Raw genomic sequence first — 20,852 nt, 5'->3', positions numbered from 1 at the left:
TGGTGGAGAAGAAGAGAAGAGAGGAAGTGTCTTGCTGGGCTTTTTATACTCTCCGTTCGGCCCCACCTCTCTGTTTCCTTTTGCTGTGTAAGAAATGTATTCTGATTGGTTGTCAGACTCCCATGAGGCCATGCAGGGGGCAACTCTCGAGGCTGTGTTTTGAATCCCAAGTTTGATTGAGTTTCCAGATGCCATGTGGCGAGCTTCCGTGAAAGGCTGATATTACCTTTATTATGTAAAGTGGACCAGATGAGGCTTTAATGGCTCATTGACAAAAGTGGGGTGGGCAGGAAGCCGCAGGGAGCTACTTTGTCTTTAAAACATGTTTCTCCCTTTTCACATCCAGGGAAATATAATATTCTGCTTTTTCAATATTTCCTAGGATGTTTCATTTTTCTAGGAGAGGGGTGGGTGCTAACTTCCTACAGAACTGATCAAGGAATAAAATAGAGAAGAAAGCAATGGCTCTGAACAGAATTTCCCTATCGCCAACCTTGCAAAATCTTCGTGCAAAGTTACCAAGTAGTGGCCAGAGACTTCCTGTCTCTGCAGCCAAGTGCAAAGGAAGTGTGGAGATCCCTCTTTGCAATGCCCAAAGTTGCTGCCTAGAGTTTGCTAGGAAACAGCTTGAGCAAAAATCTCAGCGATATCTGATGCATTCCTCCTCCTGATTGGTCACTTTCCTGTACAACTGACATCATCTTGTTACCAGGCGAAAAACATCTGAAGCTGAAGCTTTGATGATATTGCACAATGAGCCGGTTGAGGAAAAGTAATTATTTTTGCACTAAAAAAAACAAAACAAATAGTTGTCATGTAGCAGCCTAGTTAAAGGTTAGACACATTTTTTTAAAAAAAACCTCTTTTTAAACCTATAGTTTAATACTAGCAGATCATTATTACAAGAGCAGGAATTGGGGTGTCATTCTGTTGTATTTTGTTCATTAGGGAAGTAAAGAGACACATTTCAGATGTGTTGGACTCTAAATACCATAATACTTTAAGGTAGCCAAGAGGTTTGGAATGATGAATATTGTAGTATATCTTTCCATTTGTTGCCAAAGAATTAAACTTAAGTGAACTAAAAGGTACTATGAGTGTCATAATTGCTAAATGGGCTTTGAAAGGCATAAGTAGACTTCATATACTTCTAAATTAATCCCTGCATATGCAGAAGTGCTCGAAATATTTATTCATATACCACAGTGGTGAAATTCAATTTTTTTTATTACCGGATCTGTGGGCGTGGCAGGGGAAGATACTGCAAAATCTCCATTCCCACCCCACTCTGGGGCCAGCCGGAGGCGGCATTTGCCAGTTCTCCAAACTACTCAAAATTTCCGCTATTGGTTCTCCAGAACCTGTCAGAACCTGTTGGATTTCACCCCTGATATTCCACGTTGTATATGGATGCCTAAAAGGTTACACTAAAAACCAAAATAATTGTGGGAAACCCCTTCACGGGATCCAAGAATGGGATCACTCCCAGATCCCGACTTCTATACATGGAGAGCCCTCAAGATCCCAATTTGAGATGAGTGCACTGAATTGGTGGGAGCTGCTGAAGCTAGATCAGTGTCTTTTAACCTTGGCAACTTTAAAATGCGTGGACTTCAACTCAGAGGTGGCAAGAAGAACTGAAGCTTCTTGGATGAGAAGCAAAACGTCTTCCAGGAAAAACAAAGAAAGTCCCGTTGTCTTTTGAAGAAGCATCTTTGGGACTATCAGTTTTCAATGTCTGTTGGCTGTCACTTTCAATCACACACACAGACACACACACACACACACAGGGAGGGAAGGAGGGAGGGAGGGGGGGAGAGAGAATATATGTGTGTGTTTGTGTCTGTGTCTGTATTTTTTTTCAGGCAGTCATTTGTTGGAAGAAATGTCCATCTGGTTCAGTTCCAAGCAGGGAGAAAGACACTGGAAACATGGAGACTGATTGGAAAGATGGTTTAGCATAATCCATATTCAACTATTACTGTCCTCATTATGGTCCTAAAATATTGGCAAAGTGGCTGGATGACACTGAACAAAATAATTTTATAAAGTAGAATAGAATAGAATAGAATAGAATAGAATAGAATAGAATAGAATAACAGAGTTGGAAGGGACCTTGGAGGTCTTCTAGTCCAACCCCCTGCCTAGGCAGGAAACCCTATACCGTTTCAGACAAATGGCTATCCAACTTCTTCTTAAAAACTTCCAGTGTTGGAGCATTCACAACTTCTGGAGGCAAGCTATTCCACTGATTAATTGTTCTAACTGTCAGGAAATTTCTCCTTAGTTCTAGGTTGCTTCTCTCCTTGATTAGTTTCCACCCATTGCTTCTTGTTATACACCCAGGTGCCTTGGATAATAGTTTGACTCCCTCTTCTTTGTGGCAGCCCCTGAGATATCAGAACACTGCTATCATGTCTCCCCTAGTCCTTCTTTTCATTAAACTAGACATACCCAGTTCCTGCAACCGTTCTTCATATGTTTTAGCCTCCAGTGCCCTAATCATCTTTGTTGCTCTTCTTTGCACTCTTTCCAGAGTCTCCAAATCTTTTTTACATCATGATGACCAAAAAGTCTTGAGTTCCATCTTACTTTTTCTCCCACAAGATCTTAAAAACCTATACTGGCTATTGAGGTTCTTCTATTTCAATTCCTACTTTTTCTCAGTTCTGCTTTTCTCCTCTATCACTTCCTCATCTACACTTTCCATGGTACCAGTCATTTTTAAATTGTGAGCCTAGAGGGGGAAAATTTTTTTTTTAATAGTGCATGTCTCTGGGGAATTAAAGCAGCTTTTGAGAAAAGAAATTATTGCTGTGACAGTAATTGAAAGTGTTTCAATTTCAATTTCTGTGTTCAGTTTTCCACATTCCATATTGGGCATCAGTTAGTTGCGCTCACTTGCTTTCCTGACTGAGTATCCAGTGCTTTGGAAAACAAATAAAAATAATAAATTGTACTTAATCATAGGAAGTCAGGACTGACTTTAAAGACCATGAAAATAACAACTAATACTGAAATTGTCATGTAGATGTCAAAAGTCAACTCTAAAACCAAATAGTTTAACAGACTAACAGAATTGGAAGGGACCTTGTACTATAGGTCATCTAGTCCAACCCTCCACCCAAGCAGGAGACCCTACACCATCTCTGACAAATGGCAATCTAATCTCTTCTTAATAGCCTTCAGTCCATGAAGCTCCCACCAATTCTGAAGGCAACTTCTGTTCCATTGGTTGATTGTTCTCTGTCAGACACTTTCTCCTTATTTCCAGGTTGAATCTCTCCTTGATTAGCTTCCATCCATTAATCCTTGTCTGGCCTTGGGGTGTTTTGGAAAATAGCTTGACCCCTTCCTCTCTGTGGCAGCCCCTCAAATATTGGAACACTATCATGTCTCCCCTACTCCTTCTCTTCACTAGACTAGCCATGCCTAGTTCCTTCCTTTGGAGCCAATTCCAACCAAGGAGCAGATATTGAACCCAAGCCCAAAAAAAGACAAACAGGAAGAAAACAAAGAACTTCAGAATGCCATTAGAAGAACCAAAAAGCAGTGTTACAACATCTGTAAAGATGAGCAGAAAAAGAAGATAAATCTTCCAAAACTTCTAACCTCAAGTTGTACACTTAGAATCTATCTATCTATCTATCATCTATCTATCTATCTATCTATCTATCTATCTATCTATCTATCTATCTATCTATCTATCTATCTATCTATCTATCTAGACAGACAGACAGACAGACAGACAGACAGACAGACAGACATCATACCTATCTATCTATCTATCTATCTATCTATCTATCTATCTATCTATCTATCTATCTATCTATGTATCTATGTATCTATCCATCTACCCATCCATCCATCCATCCATCCATCCATCCATTATATCTATTTCTCTGTCTGTCTGTCTGTCCGTCCATCCGTCCTATCTATCTATCTATCTATCTATCTATCTATCTATCTATCTATCTATCTATCTATCTATCTATCTATCTATGTATCCATCCATCTACCCATCCATCCATCCATCCATTATATCTATTTCTCTGTCTGTCTGTCCGTCCGTCCGTCCGTCCATCCTATCTATCTATCTATCTATCTATCTATCTATCTATCTATCTATCTATCTATCTATCTATCTATCTATCTATCTATCTACTTACTTACCTGTCTACCGGTCTACCTGTCTATCCATCCATCTCATCTATCTATCTATCTATCTATCTATCTATCTATCTATCTATCTATCTATCTATCTATCTATCTCCATCCATCCATCATATCTATCCATCCATCTATCCATCTATCATATCTATCTGTCTTTCTGTCTGTCTACAGACATACAGACATACACACACACAAACACACACACTGTATGTATCTTATATACATATATATAAACTGGTTTAAATAAACTTGAACACAGGTGGAAAAAGAATACTCAAATTCCATACAATAGAGATGTTAACATCAACAATACTTTGGAAAATATTCCAAAGAACTAGCATTAGATAACAAAGTTTGATTAGCTATCTAGTCCACTATCCCATTGGAAGGCGACAGCAATTTGATGATATGTCTTCAGAAATGTGGCAAGCAGCAGAAGAATTGGTAGAAATTCCAACTAAGCTATACCATATCTGGAAAATTATATTGCTTGATCCGTTAGGTCTCTTTAAAAGAAAATCTATAAAAGCAGCAAATAATTAAATAATTATGTAGCTAATAGAAAACATTGATCGATGGCTGACCAGCTTTTCCTGAAAGCAGCCTGAGTATTTGTTAAAGCAAAGTTTCTCAAGATAAGGGGCAATTTTTTCATTTAAATATCCTGCAGAAAGATTTCCCAGAACTAATAACAAACTAATTGGCCTATCATTGACAGGGTCTTCAATTTCCCCCTTCTGATATAGGGGAATCGTTATAGCCTTATTCCAGCATAAAGAGATCAAATCAGAACTATCGCAGGGGTGTCAAACTCAATTTCATTGAGGGCCACATCAGGATTGTGTTTGACCTTGGGGGGGGGAGGTGTGGCCAGGATGGGTGTGGCCAGCTCGACATCACTCATAGAGGCTGTGTTTTTGGCCGCGACAGACTCCTGCAGCCCTCTGCCAATGAAAATGAAGCTCAGGAGGGCAGCCCCCACTGGCAGAGGGCTGCAGGAGGCTGTCACAGCCAAAAACGGAGCCCAAGAGGCCCACACATGGCCCTCCCAAGCTCCGTTTTTGCTGGCAATGGCACTGCAAGTCTTCGCTGTTTGGGGGGCGGGCCCGCGGGCCAGATTTAAGCACCCTGTGGGACGGATCTGGCCCGCAGGTCTTAAGTTTGACACCCCTGATCTATTGGGTAAGCTGTTAATAAAGGGTACTGCCCATCTAGATTTTTTTTAAAAAAAAATGATCAATGGATATATTATCCTACCCAGGAACCTTATCGATTTTGCTGTTGAAATAAAGTTAATGATCACTTTTTCTGACACTGGTTCCTACTATGGGCGGTAAGTAACTTTGATCTCATCTTGTTTGTCATATTTACAAAAGGCTGCCCCTGCTCCATAAAAATGGATTTGAATTTTTTTCCCCCCAGGTCTTAGATGGTATGCAGCAATCTAGGACGGAAGGAGTGGTGAAAGCTCCGGAAATTAAATTTCAAAAGGTTTCAAATTCTTTGCAAAGAGCAGCATTTATTAATAATAACCAGGATTTTTTCCCTCTGCTTTCTGTTTCTTCTGGAGTATTAGCATCTTATAATGTATCTTCATAATATCTCAAAGGAGGCTGTTGTAAATTAGACATTCTCTGTGTTAAATATAAAGCTCTTAATTTCTTTTTAGAAGCGGCATAATCCACATCAAACCAGCTGGAATAATACTCAGCTGAGTATTTTTATTTTATTTTATTTTATTTGATGTAATAGATGCTTCAGATACTATAGGGCTGCCTGCTTGCAATCAGAAATAAGCCACAAGGATTTAAGGATGTATAATTTCTAATGAGAAAAAAATTGCTGTGTTGGAAATAGAGAAGCAAAAGAGAAAGTGAGTAGATTCACAAACTAGTGTTTGAGTTTCTGTCTGGAAATATATTACACCCACATCTTTCTACAAAATATTACGGAAAGTGTACATCTTACTGCAAACCTCAGGGAATTTGGACTACAACGAACATGCTTTTTAGCTACCTAAGAATCAACAAATGGAGAACCAATTCTCTTAGTATAAAGAACTTGATGGCCATAAGCTAAAGGAGATAATTCAATGAAATAAAAACAAATTTTAGAATTACAAGCATAGGAGAAATTTCCTCCAGTCAAAATGGGTTCTACCTGTCCCAGACTCAAGTCCCAGAATTTTTAACCTAGTCCAGTGATGGCAAACCTTTTCGGCACCAAATGCCCAAACCAGAATACGTGTGCATGCTCCAGAGTGCTGGAATCCCGAAGACCAGCTGGCCCGTGTGCGCATGCCTGTTTTTGGCTGGTTTGGGCCGTTTTATTGGCCATTTTCAGGTCGTTTATGGTTTTTCTGCCGGAGCACCTACAAACAGCCTGAAAAATGGTCAAAAACGGCCTGAAAACGGCCTGGAAAATGATCCTAAAAACAGCCTGATTTGGGGGCATTTTTGGCTGTTTTCAGGCTGTTTTTCCATGCTCCAGCGGCCAGCACACATGTGCACTCTGGAAACCAGAAGAGCAGCTGGTGATGGCACACCAGCCATCTGACAGGTTCTGGAGAACCGTAGTGGAATTTTGAGTAGTTTGGAGAACTGGCAAACACCACCTCTGGCTGGCCCCAGAGTGGGGAGGGAATGGGGATTTTGCAGTATCCTTCCCCTGCCACGCCCACCAAGCCATGCCCACAGAACCCGTAGTAAAAAAAAATTGAATTTCATCACTGTTTGGAAGGCAGACAAGTTGAGCAAATTAGATTAGATTATAATTCTCACCAAGTCTCACCACAGGGATGCTGGCTGGGGGATTCTGGGAACTGAAGGTCACACATCACTGAGATTGAGAACCACCTAAAACCTGTGGGCAGTGGATGAATGAATGGGGTTACATGTTGACCACTTATGCATTAGAACAGGATAATAACCACAACCAATTACCAGGCTCCCATTGCAAGTTTGTTTGGAAATGTCTGCTGTTCAAGATTCTGGCTGCTATCTGTTGGATGGTATCATATAACTTCCAGCCTGTGAAAAGAATCTAAAATGCCTTTCAGCTACAGGAAATTTCATTTGCACAAAATTAATTAGAAGGTTTCTCTGGCTGTAAAACAGCTTGGCATGCTGAAATTAGGAATTGTGACTCAGCGCACAGCCCATTCTTGAACTTGGAGTAATCTGAAAGACTTCTAAAGCTGCTGCACTAACAGTGCCAGATAGTTACAGCAACTGCCCCATTGCCAAGATGGGTTGCTTAAGGAAGGAGCATGATTGATCTACAGTAGATCAGATGTCAGGAAAAAATGCACGAGAACAGTATTTTGTTATTCTGTACTGTTAAATTTATCTGATAAAGGTAAAGGTTTCCCTTGCACGTACATGCTAGTTGTTCCTGACTGTAGGGGGCAGTGCTCATCTCCATTTCAAAGCTGAAGAGCCAGCGCTGTCTGAAGACATCTCCGTGGTCATGTGGCTGGCATGACTAAATGTCAAAGGTGCACTGAGCACTGTTACCTTCTCACCAAAGGTGATTCCTATTTCTCTACTTGCATTTTTACATGCTTTCAAACTGCTAGGTTGGCAGAATCTGGGACAAGTCACGGGAGCTCACTCCATTGCGCGGCGCTGGGGATTTGAACCGCCAAACTGCTGACCTTTCTGATCGACATGCTCAGCGTCTTAGCCACTGAGCCACCACGTCCCTCAAATTTATCTGATACAAATCTACAATTTTCTGGAATAGTCACACATTTATTTTAGAAAATTCATATGGCCTCCCCACTCTCAGTAATTCCAGGCAGCTTACAAAGATGAACATTTATCAATATGACTTCATTTGTGAATATAGATACTCCTCGGTTTACGACAATTGAGCCCAGCATTTCTTTTGTTAAGTGAGGAATTTGTTAACTGAGTTTTGCTCCATTTTACGACATTTCTTGGCACAGTTGTTAAGTGAATCATTGACGTTGTTCAGTTACTAACCTGGTCGTTAAGTGAATCTGGCTTCCCCGTTGACTTTGCCTGTCAGAAGATCGCAAAAGATGATCACATGATCTCAGAAACACTGTAACCATCATAAATATGAACCAGCTGCCAAGCATCTGGATTTTGATCACATGATCATGGGGATGCTGCTAAGGTTGTAAGTGTGAAAAACGTAACATTTTTCAGTGCTGCTGTAATTTGGAACAGTCACTAAATTAGCTGTTATAAGTCGAGGACTATCTGTATTATATTTCATTACGTGTAATCCTCAATTTATAACCAGGATTGAGACCAGAACAGTGGTGGGTTGCAGGCGGTACGCCCCGGTACGGGTGTATCAGTACCTGCCGGGAGCACCGGTACCGTTCCGGTACGGTGCTCGGGAGGACCCGCCTGCCCGCCTGCCCACCTTACCTGTATTTGAGCTTTTTGGCGCTTCCGCACATGTGCACGGAGCACACAGCGCCTGTGCGACGCTCCACCGAGCAGCTGGAGCATCGCGGAGGCATTGTGGAGGTACGGATGCATGCACGAGCATACTGCGCATATACATATGGGGGACACCGGGCCCCGTTGCACCGTACCGGTTGCAACGGGATCCAGAACCCACCACTGGACCAGATTAGCCATTGTTAAACAAGGCAGTTGAGGGAATCACCCCCAATTTTACCACAGCTAATAGTATTCACTAATAGTGAATCATATTAAGTTATTAATAACACCGTGTTTTCCCAAAAATAAGACAGGGTCTTATTTTCTTTTGACCCCCAAAATAAGCACTTGGCTGTATTTTGGGGGAGGTCTTATTATTTTTGAGGTGCAGGAGGCAGCGAGTGTGGTCACCTCATGGCTGCTGCTGTGTTGCCATATTTTCAGGGAGAGCTTCATTTCGGGGAAGGTTTTATTTTAGCACATGTGCTCAAAAGCGTGATTGGGCTTATTGGGAAGGTCTTATTTTCAGGGGAACAGGGTATAAATCCAACTTCCTCCACTGACTTTGTTGGAAGCTGGCTGGGAAGATCACAAATATCCATTCCATGCCACGCACCCCGAACATCGCAACCATTATGAATACATGCCCTTTGCCAAGTGACCAAATTTTGATCATGTGACTATGCGGATGTGGTGGCAATTGTAAGGGCCGGTAGTAAGTCACGTTTTTTCCAGTGCTGATGTAAATTCAAGCAGTAGCTAAACAAATAGGTATGTCAAAGTCTATCTTTATTCTCATTTTTCATCCTCTGTTCTTAAATAAACTGCGTAAAATATGTTTTTGCTTCTTGTTCTATCTGTAGAAGCAGGAAAGAGGTGGAGAATTTTTCAGTTTTTTTAAAAGGTGGGCTTTTGTATTACCTTACCGCAGAGGTGTCAAACTCAATTTCACTGAGGGCCACATCAGAGCTGTAGTTCACCTTGGAAGGCCAGGCTTGGTGTGGCCGACTGGATGGGTGTGGGCCAGAGGTGGATTCCTATCAGTTCGCACCTATTCGGTAGAACCAGTTCGTCAAATCTACCGAACCAGTTAGAAGAGGTTCCACTAATGGACCCGGAAAGCAGGCCACACCTACAGAAGAGATTCCAAAAATTTTTGAAACCCACCACTGCCACACACACACACACACACACACACACACACACACACACAGGGAGAGAGACAGACAGACTGACACAGAGAGAGAGGGAGAAAGAGAAAGAAAGGAAGAAATGAATAAAAAAAGAAAAAAGAAAAAAAGAGTGAGAGAGATGAAAGAAAAAAGGGACAGAGAGACAAAAGGAAGGAAAGAGAGATAGAGAAAGAGAGAGAGAGAGAGAGAGAGAACACATGGCCGGCAAGCCACTCCCACCAGGCCACATGGCTGGCAAGCCACTCCCACAAAGGAGGCCACACCCACAGAGTAGGTTCCAAAAAATTTTGAAACCCACCACTGGTGTGGCCAACCTGGTGGGCATGGCCAGCCACTCCCCAAACTGCTGGCATGTTTCCTCTTCGCATTGGGTAGACCGGGCCAAAGCCATGCTGACCCGATGTTTCCTTTTCACGTTGGGTAGACTAGGATGGCCCCATGGGCCGGATGTGGCCCACGGGCCATGAGTTTGACCCCGCTGCCTTACCAGTTCAAGGAAATTTGGCGGATAGAGACTGGGGTGCAGGACGATTGCAAAAACTAGTATCCATTTCCCTATGTTTGAGGGAAAGTCTGTCCAAGCAATATCTTTGGTCCTTACACTATTTCATTTAAATAATCAGATGCCATTTTAAAATACTTGTGTCAGCATTTCTCTGTCTCCTCATAGCTGGGCCTCATGGAGAGTTTCATCATTTTAACCTGTTTTAACTTCTCCATTCTTGCTGAAAACAACATTACTCAGGGAAGGAAAGCAGGAAGATTATCCTTACTGGCCCAATTTTTAATTTCTTAGCAAGAGTTTGGAATCCAATCAAAATAAAGCTTAGCATTAAAGTTCCCATTTTCCAACTCTTCCCCAGATGAAATTTCAGCAACCCTGCAATAATTCAACACGGTGACCTCTTAATATAATAAATGAATGTGTGTAAACCTTCTCATGAATAAAACTTATTCACATGCATACAATAACAACTGCTGCATTTGGCAGGTAATTTTATCAGATGTCCAGATCTGCTTGGTTTAACCATTCCTGTCTGCATCAGGTAGGGAAACTCTTAATTTCTACCCAATTTTTTTTAAAAAATATACTCAATGCAGACTGGAATGAGAAATGGCTAAACTAAACCAGCAGAGTACAGAGGGACAAACACAGGAAAGTTGGTGGATTTGTGACTATGGCCACAGAATGATCTATCAAGACATCAATCTGAAAAATGTTTTAGCTTTTCAGACCCCAATTAACTTGGCAGAGAAGATGCCGACAGGTGCTCAAAACCAATAATATAGTGAGCAGCTGCCTCCCACAGAAGTGATTGATTCTGTCCAGGAAAACAAGGTACAGCCTTTGTTTAAATCAGCCCTGATAGCAGCTTTGAGCAGAACTGAATTTGAAAAACTGCCTACTGCCTGCTTTAAGGACAAACAGGAATCTCAAAGAGGGAAAAATGAATTTTGGAGACCTCCATTTAAATTGTAAATTGGGTCGGCCTGTGATAGTCAAAACCGTATTGTGTCCTTTGACATCTGCACAAAAATCGGAAGAGAGGGGTGTTCATCTTGAACATGGTTAGAAGTTGGTTCTCACTTCTCACATGGGAATGTCATAAAAAGGCATAAAGTGTAATAAATAAATGTCCATACTTCCCTTTTCTGTTTTTCTTCTCTGTCCGGCTTCACACAGAAGAGTAAAACAGAGGTGCGGGACAGATTGAAAAACATTTTTGCAGAGGGAAGTCAGCTCATTCTGCCTTAATTTGACAGATTCTACCTTATTGAAAAGGGACTTGGTGGCTCAATGGCTAAGACCCTGCCCTGAGCTTATCGATCAGAAAGGTCGGCAGTTCAGCAGTTTGAATCCCTAGCACCGCATAACGGGGTCATTTCCCATTACTTGTCCCAGCTTCTGCCAACCTAGCAGTTTGAAAGCATGTAAAAATGCAAGTAGAAAAATAGGGACCAACTTTGGTGGGAAGGTAACAGCGTTCCGTGCTCCTTTGGCGTTTAGTCCTGCCGGCCACATGATCACGGAGATGTCTTTGGACTGCGCTGGTTATCTTGGACTTTGAAACAGAGATGAGCACTGCCCCCTAGAGTCGGGAACAACTAGCACATACAGTATATTTGAGGAGAATATTTACCTTTACCTTATTGAAAACTCCTAACATCCAGATTGTTACCCACTTCCAAATGCCTAGGTCTTGATTTAGATGAAAGCTTTTTCTATTTCTTATTCTATAAATAACCTACTCCATTGCATCCCCAATGGAACGGGGAAGGCTGGGATCAATAGGAAAGTAGGAAGTTGTGAGAAAATGCCTTTTGTCTTGTGTTTATAGAGATTCTCAATCATCCCAATCAAGGTTGTCCCGACGGTGCTTTTCAAAAGGCAACTGGACATTCATGTTCTTTATTTCCTCCTTGAAAATGTTTTGCTTCTCATCTAAGAACTGAAGAAGCCTCTTGGATGAGAAGCTTCAAGGAAGACCAAAGGAAGACCAGTTGTCTTTGGGAAAATACCTGCCAGGCCTGGAAGGCATCTTTTGCATTGGGCCTTCAGGGCTGCCACATTTATTGCTGTGGGAAACAGGGAGGGAGGGTTATATGGAGTGGGGTAGATATAGTCAAAATAACATTCCATTCCGAGTCAAGGACATCTTGCCCTGCACTTGGAGTGGCGTGACTGGGAGGCATCTCCAGTTGGTATGGTGCTTGATTGGGCCATGTGATGGACATGTGGGTTCTGGGCAGGGACTTGAACTTTCATTTGGGTGAGGAAAACCTGGAAGCTTTCAGATTTGGGTTTTCCCAGATGTGCCAATATGATATCTCTAATAAAATGGAGCTTTGAGAAATCTTTAATCTCGGAATCTTCTTTTGGAGGTGTTACTTGGAACATTGATAACACCATTGGGACTTTTGGCTTGTGCTTCTACACTGAACATCTTACCTCCTTCTTGGGAGCTCATCTACCAGTATTGCAAGTTGAATGCAGCAGGTAACAACAACAACAACAACAACAACAACACCTTAGAAACAAAATCATCTTACCAAAATCCACGCCAACCTGTACAAGTAAGATCTTCTGCATGGACCCCTTTGCTTCTTTCTGCTCAAGTTATAATCTAGATTTGACTCAATGAGACTGTATTTTTTTTCTACTTTGATCCACCCATTCAATAGCAACCTCCAAGACAATGTTCCTCAACCTTAGCAACTTTATGATGTGTGAACTTCAACTCCCTACAGGCTGGCTGGGGAATCCTGGGAGTTGAAGTCAAGTTATAAAGGTTGGGAAATACTGTTCCTGGGGCATGGAAAAGGCTGACATGATAGCAGTGTCCCAATATCTAAAGGGCCACTGCGAAGAAGATGGGGTCAACCTATTCTCCAAAGCACCTGAAGGCAGGACAAGAAGCAATGGATGGAAACTAATCAAGGAGAGAAGCAACTTAGAACAGAGGAGAGATTTCCTGACAGGGGGACCATCTAATCAGTGGAACAACTTGCCTCCAGAAGTTGTGAAAGCTCCAACACTGGAAGTTTTTAATAAGAGATTGGACAACCATTTGTCTGAAATGGTATAGTGTTTCCTGCCAAAGCAGGGGGTTGGACTAGAAGACCTCCAATGTCCCTTCCAAGGCCAACTCTGTTATTCCATATTCTGTAATCAATAAGTAAGTGGGCAATTGTGAATTAGTCTTGTTGGGCCTGCTCATCTCTATTAAAGGCCAGACAGTGCTTACTGGGGTTTGCAGATTCTTCCCAAATCAAAACACAATTTAGGGTCTTACCAAATCTGGGGATGAATTGCAACAAAAATTCAGACAGAACACAATTGTGGGTAGCAACACACATCTCTCCTAGAAGAAAATATTTTGAGGAATATTTAAAAAGGCAGAATATTATATTTCCCAGAGGGAGAAGTGGAGAAACATGCTTTTAAGAGGCAGGAAGCAGACTCAGTCTTAATAGATATTTTGCAGATATTTTGTGTCCATTAAAGAAAGACTGGCCAAGCCTATCTACAAAACAAAAGACTTTCAGCTCCAGGATGATGGGATTATCCTTCAGGAAAAAGCCATTAAGCCACAATAAAATTGCCCAACACCCTCAGAGCAGCCCAAACTTCAACCAAACCTAGCTCAGACAAATACCTAGGATTTTTACTTTGCCTATAGAGCCAGCTTTGACCCCTACATATCCCGTACACGGCCCCATGGGAGTCTGACAATAGCCAATAAAATATATGTTCTTGCAAAGGAACAGGAAGCTCAAGTGCAAAGCCCAAGAGAAGGTATAACCCCTCCTCCCTCAACTCCATTTTGTCAGCTGTACCAGAACCACAAACATGTAGTTCTGTTCATCAATAAATGGACCTTCTTTCCAATCCGCCTCCATTTTTTTTTGCCGCCAGTGCCTTTCTCCCGGTTTGGAACTGAATCAGATGGATATTTCTTCCCACATAACTTTCTCTTGATTATTTTGCTGCGTGATTAGTCTGTCCGGGAGGTATTCTGAGGTGGCTTTGTAGCATTGAAAAAACAAGTCCCCATCAGCTCTGTCCTAATTATATCTTCTCACTGCATTAGCACAGAGACCAGGTACTCTGACTCAGCGTTTTCCCTAACACCACAACCTGAGGCAAATAGACCTCACATACACACGCCAACTTTTTTTCAACTTCTCCCCCAGAGCCAATATCTAATCTCCTGCTGCCTTCAAGCAGAGTTATCTTGTTTCTGCATGTGCAAGCAAGCTAGGCTGTAGCTGTGGTTATTAATTCTTTTATTCTTTTGCCAAAGGCAATGGATGTTCCTGAAGAAGAAACATCGGGCTCCCTTGTGCAGTGCATGGTTATCTTCTCCAACCTGTTCCCTAATTTTTGTTATTATTTTGTGTGTGTGTGTGTCATTTCACAAATTCGCTCTACGATAAGGCTGGCCTTTCCATATTCCACAAATTAAATATTTTCCGTCCTAGCGGGATGTTAACTTTTGCCAGCATGAGTGATTTTGAAAAAGATATGGATAGCTAAAAATTACCTCCAATGCTTTTGTAGAAGGGCAAGGAAGTGGATTTATTTATTTATTTATTTTCAGCTGGATTTCTTTGAGGAAATTGCTTATTTCTTTATCAGTGTTCAACTACTGGAAGTCTTCAACTTAAAACAGTTCATTCAGTGACTGTTGAAAGTTACAACAGCACTGAAAAGTTACTTATGGCCATTTTTCACACTTACAACCATTAGAGGATCCCCACGGGCACCTGATCGATATTCAGATCCTTGGCAATTAATTCATATTTATGACGGTTGAAGTGTCGTGGGGATGTGTGATCACCTTTTGCGACCTTCTGACAAGCAAAGTCAGTGGGGAGGCCAGATTCAGTTAACTTTTTTTTTAAATTTAAAAACTGCAGCGATTCACTTAACAACTGTGGCAAAAAAGGTCGTAAAATGGGGCAAAACTCACTTAACAAATGTCTCACTGAGCAGCATAAATGTTGGGCTCAAATGCCGTCGTAAGTCAAGGACTACCAGTATAGCAAGCCTGTATAAAACAGTTTTTTACGTATTTTCTGCCCCTCAGAACAAGAAATTTAACGGAAGCAAATGCAATAAAGGAAACGTAAAGAGATATTTAATGAGACATTTGAAGAGAGCTATAGGAGTGGACACAGAGGTGGATTTAGAGCGATGCAAATTGCCAGCTTCCATTATATAACTTTTTTGTGTGTGTGCAGTATTTCCTGCCCTTTTGATTTAATCTTAAGGCAGGGGAGAAAGGATTTGCAAGCAGGAAATAATGGGTCATTTTCTTCTTCTTTTCAAGCAGCTATTCGTGGTCACCTGTGCAGCTGCAGAGCTGTGAATAACCACACGCTATTTTCTGAGTCTGTAATTCCTGCACACAGTGTACAAATATGTAACTGGTTGTCAGACCGAAAATGAGAACCACTTCGCTTATAGCGCTTTAATAGGTCTTGGGGAAAGTACATAAAGTATAAACCCACCCGTGATTTTAAACTCAACACAACTACCACCAGAGGTATTATTGTGGTCCCTGACTGAGTGATAATCACAGAGGACACTGCGTTTATGCCTTTTTATCTATATATTTTTATTTTATTTTATTCAAGACAGGGTTAAAATACAAAAGTCCAAACAAAAAATTCCACAGAAAAGGGGGAAAAAAGACAAAAACAAAAAGCAATCAAAGCTTTAAAAAAGGTGCATAAAAAAACAAGAAGAACAACACACGAACACATATAATCCCCTCTGGTTGAATACTGATTCATACGCTACTATGGTGATGACAAACCTTTTCGGCACCGTGTGCCCAAACCAGAACGTGCATGTGTGCGTGCCGGAGTGCTGGAAACTCAAAGACCAGCAGGCTGGTGCGCGCATCCTGTTTTGGGGGCATTTTTGGGGCCATTTTCAGGCTGGGTTTTTTGGGTTGTTTTCAGGCTGTTTATCGAGCTGTTTTCAGGCTGGTTTTTGGGGGGCTGTTTTTGGCCTGTTTTTCGAGCTGTTTTCAGGTTGGTTTTGGGGGCTGTTTTTGGCCTGTTTTTTGGGCCGAAAACCAGAAGATAGCAATAGCAATAGCAGTTAGACTTATATACCGCTTCATAGGGCTTTCAGCCCTCTCTAAGCGGTTTACAGAGTCAGCATATTGCCCCCAACAACAATCCGGGTCCTCATTTCACCCACTTCGGAAGGATGGAAGGCTGAGTCAACCTTGAGCCGGTGAGATTTGAACCGCTGAACTGCAGATAACAGTCAGCTGAAGTGGCCTGCAGTACTGCACCCTAACCACTGTGCCACCTCGACAGCTGTCGATGGTGCACGTGGCCACAGAGAGGGCTCTGCGTGCCACCTCTGACACACACGCCATAAGTTCACCATCACGGCACTACTACAACAGTAGTTCCCACCCAGTGGTGGGTTCCAGATCCTGTTGAAACTGGTACAGTGCAACGGGGCCCAGCGTACTCCACATGCATGCGCACATGCGTCACCTCCTCGGTGCCTCCAGGTGCTCGGCAGAGCGTTCCACAGGTGTTGTACACTCCTTGCGCGGAAGTGCTGAACAACTCAGATACAGGTAAGGAGCTCGGGCGGCCGAGTTGGCCCTCCGGAGCACTGTACTGGAATGGTACCCAGTGCTCCTGGCAGGCACCGGTAAGCCTGTACTGGGGCATACCGCCTGCAACCAGGGGTGGGTTTCTCGCCCCGTTCCAACCGGTTCGATTGGAACGGGGCTGGCGGCGTCCTCGTGCATGCGCGCAGTGCACGCATACGTACTAGCGTCTGTGCAATGCTCCAGCTGCTCCTGGAGGATCGTGCAGGCGCTGTATGCGTCCTGCGCATGCGTGGAAGCGCAGAACTCGTCAAAACCGGGTAAGAAACGCAGGCGGGCGGGTGGACTCTTCGGCGTTCCCGGAGGTTACTTACTTCCGGGTTCGCCAACCAACCAGTTCGTGGGGACCACCGCAAACCACCTGAAACCCACCCCTGCCTGCAACCCACCACTGTTCCCACCCCTGGGGAAAAAGGCACTCTCAACATTTTTAAACTACTAAATCTAATTGCAAATTATTGACTTGTCTTCTATTAGTAACAAAGTAGTTAACAGAAAGAAGAGCAGTAAAACAAAACAAGACTAAAGTTTCAAAACTCTCTGTTAACAAGCTTATTATTGTAATCCACTGGTAGGAAATTTACCCCCCCCCCCACTTCTTATCTATGCCAAGTCACATCAAAAGTTATAAATAGTATTTGTGCCTTTTGAGCACCCGTAGCATTTGGGAAAAATACCTGTGCAGAAAGAACCTCAGGAAATAAAATAAAAAGAAAGAAAGAAATTTAGCATAGATTTGTATCCAGCTGTGTGTTCATTTTAGCTGACTTTACATTTTAATTAGTCATTGCAACTGCAGAGCTGATGATAGGATCTTGAAGAGAAACAAGAGTACCTAAAAATTGCCTGAATCAACAAGTTCCTGCATGGTCCCACACGGCCATGCCACAGATGGATCGTTTGAATTGTTGAGCATCCTCATGTGAGATCCGACCTGTATTCCGAAGTGGTACCATCCCGAAAGCATGGAGCAGACTGCAAAACATTACCCAGGCCAACTGATACTGTTTCATTGCTAGGGGAAAAAAAGCTTTCAACAAAAATGTGATTTATGTCACTGTGATATTAATACAAGAGTTGCATCATGTATAACAGTGCTCTTTGATGTGTCATCCAAAGCACCCACACTGGGCTTATGCTCAGGTTGTGCTGCCAAGGAGATGTAAATTCATCTGTACCCCAATATGTTTTGGGCTTAAATTAGGCCTTCGGGGCACAGCATTTTGCGAATCTCAGCTTTGTTCAACGGCAACTGGATACTCAGTCTCTTGATTTTGTTCCTTGTTATTGCACTGCTCTCCCTGGTTTCCTCTTGTGAGCCAGCATTGCTAATGGCAGTGATTGGGTTAAACATACTCAGTGGAGCCCAGTCTTTGTGATCAGAAGAGCCATGTCATTGTCTGCCTCCTCTCTAGCATTATAGGGTTCCTGTTTTTGTTTTTCTCAAGAGATGCCCGGGAATTTCCCCATTAGTACCTTTGAGTTTGCTCCTTTTATTTGAGCAAACATGCTTGTGCATTTTAAAGGTAGATGGGCTGTAGAATCACCCTAAATGCTTGCATTCTTCCTGGATTTCAATGGCTTCAGTAAAGCCAGGTTTTTTTTTAAAAGGCTCTCTCAATAATCTCCTTGCAAGGCTTGGATAAGTGCTTCGGTAACAATCATCATACTGTATTTCTTTCTTGGGATCATTTTTGTCCAACCTTTCAGCGCAACAGGCAAGAACAAACTTAAAAACAAACTCTTGCAAATCCACACCATTGATCTATAAATGGAATCGTGTTCATTCGATGGGCCTTACCACCAAGACAGCAATCTCTTATTTAACTGGCCTCAGTGAGACAAAATACAAGGGATGCACGAATTGCATTCAGCTACAACATGGTGGTTTTTTTTTTAAGTTTAGAACACTAGTTTATAAATCATGTTCAAGATTATATAAATCATGTCCTAGTTTGCAAATCATGGTTTGTAGCTTCCTTTGCTCTTTAATTACAGCATATTATGGATTAGCGCTCTGTGAACCAAACCAATAGGGCTGTTTCTTGAGTTTTGCAAGGTACTACAAGCCCCAAAGCGAGAGCAAGCTTTTCCCAACCTTGTGTCTTCTAATTGCATCTGACTACAATGCCCATGGACTAAATCCAGCAAGGCTGAACTGACTGGGAATAATGGGAGTTGGAGCCTGTGAATATCTGGCGGATTGGTGGAAGAAGGGAACAAAGCATTGCGCAATCAACACAAACACCCCCCCTCCCTAAAAAAAAAGAGACTAGACTTTAATAATTTTCTGCTCCCGTTTTTGGAAGCAGCTAAACTAAGGACGATGCATTCCCGCAGCTTTGCAGTTTCCTAAGGAAAAACTGCGCTTTATTTTTGCCTCCTTCCTTCCTTCCCCCCGGGAGCCTGCAAAAGGGGGGCGTGACAGCCCTCGTGCGCGCGCGCTCTCCCCGGTTTCCCTTGACAGAGGCGCCTCTGGTTGGCTGGCGGCGAAGCCCAGCCCACCAAACCTCCAGCTGGACGGCGCGCCTCCTCTTCGCCCCGCCCCTTTACCTCCTGGGGAGGAGGGTGCTCCACGCCCCCTCACTCGGAGACTGCCCGGAGATGAGGACGCGAGAGAAGCGTCCGGATTGGTCCGCGCTCTCCCGGCGTTTCTACTGGCCGGTCGGGGAGCGAGGGGGGCGTGGCCGGAGCGCGGCGATTGGCCGCGGCGGAGGGGTGTGCGCGAGAGGGGGAATGGCCGCGGCTGTTCCTGGGCTGGGGAAGCCGAGCGGCGCTGCTGGAAGGGGCGGGGGGAGGGGGCGGCGGCCGGAGGCGCTTCTGCTGGGGCTGCAGTCGCCGCTGCCGCCGGGCTCCGAAGGCAGCCGGACGCTGAGCCCTCCACCGCTTCCATCCTCTGCCCCCCGCTCGCCGGCTGCACCATGAACAGAAGCAGCGGCGCCACGTCGTGCCCTCCAACGGTCCCCGGCGACGGCCACAGCAGCGGGCACGGGCGCAGCGAGTGCCGCCGGGTCTGTAGCAACTGCCGGAAAGTCCTGAGGCAGGTGGGTCTGCCCTCTCTCTCTCTCTCTCTCTCTCTCTCTCTCCCCCCGACACGCTGTGGGGCTGCTCCGCCTTGGCTCGCTTTCCCCGGTGCCCTCCTTCCTGAAGCGCAGGACGACAACGCCCATCCCCCGCGGCTCTGGCCGAGGATGACGGGTTATGTAGTTCTTCGGTCCCCCTGGGGATGTGGGGATCCGGCCGAGGGAAAGGCTGAGGGAAGGCGGCTGGGGCTGCTTGGCTCCGGCCACACCTCCTTTCAGAAGGGCTTTTGAGAGGGAAGCTGGGCAAGAATCGTCTTCTTTAAAAAAAGAAAAAGATAATAATCTGTTATTGTTTTCGGGTTGTTTTGTAACGATTTCCCCAAAAATCTAGATATAGATACACATAAACATACACACGCAGGTACATGTGTGTGTAGGTATGTGTATGTATGTATATGTATGTATATATGTATATATGTTTGTGTGAGTGTATGTTATTTATATGTGTGTGTATACATACACACACTCCTGCTCCTCTGCTGCTTCATTCAGATATATGTTTACACAAATATAGGAGAAATTATATACATACATACATACATACATACATATATGTATTAGATCGCTAAGTTTTTTTTATAGCAATAAATGTGCACTCACATTTCCCTCTATCTCTTCTCCTGGCTCAGGGATATAAATTAAGGTGCAGGCAATAAAAAACACCTAGTGTTTTTGTGTCAAATTATGTGCTGTATTGCATGTTGTTTGGTAATGTTGCATTCCCATTGTGCCTTTCCTGTATGTGGTTGTGCTTCTGGTTTTGCCTTTTCCCAAACAAATGTGGTTGTTTTTTTTAAAATTAAGACCTCACTTTTTTTTTTAGAGGAAAAGAGTTGG

General features: G+C 43.3%; 1 protein-coding gene across 1 annotated transcript in view; it reads left to right on the top strand.

Annotated features, from left to right (window-relative positions):
- Window positions 1–19,706: 19,706 nt before the first annotated feature.
- Window positions 19,707–20,852, top strand: part of SESN3 (sestrin 3) — a 72,686-nt gene continuing 71,540 nt past the window's right edge. Inside the window, exon 1 of the mRNA XM_032219649.1 lies at window positions 19,707–19,976. Within this exon, the coding sequence (XP_032075540.1) occupies window positions 19,854–19,976 (123 nt within the window). The 5' untranslated portion in view covers window positions 19,707–19,853. The remainder of the gene's footprint in view (window positions 19,977–20,852) is intronic.

The sequence above is a fragment of the Thamnophis elegans genome, chromosome 6 (genome assembly GCF_009769535.1).
Source record: "Thamnophis elegans isolate rThaEle1 chromosome 6, rThaEle1.pri, whole genome shotgun sequence".
NCBI classification, from domain to species: Eukaryota; Metazoa; Chordata; class Lepidosauria; order Squamata; family Colubridae; genus Thamnophis; species Thamnophis elegans.
This window is presented reverse-complemented; position numbering and strand designations above follow the sequence as displayed.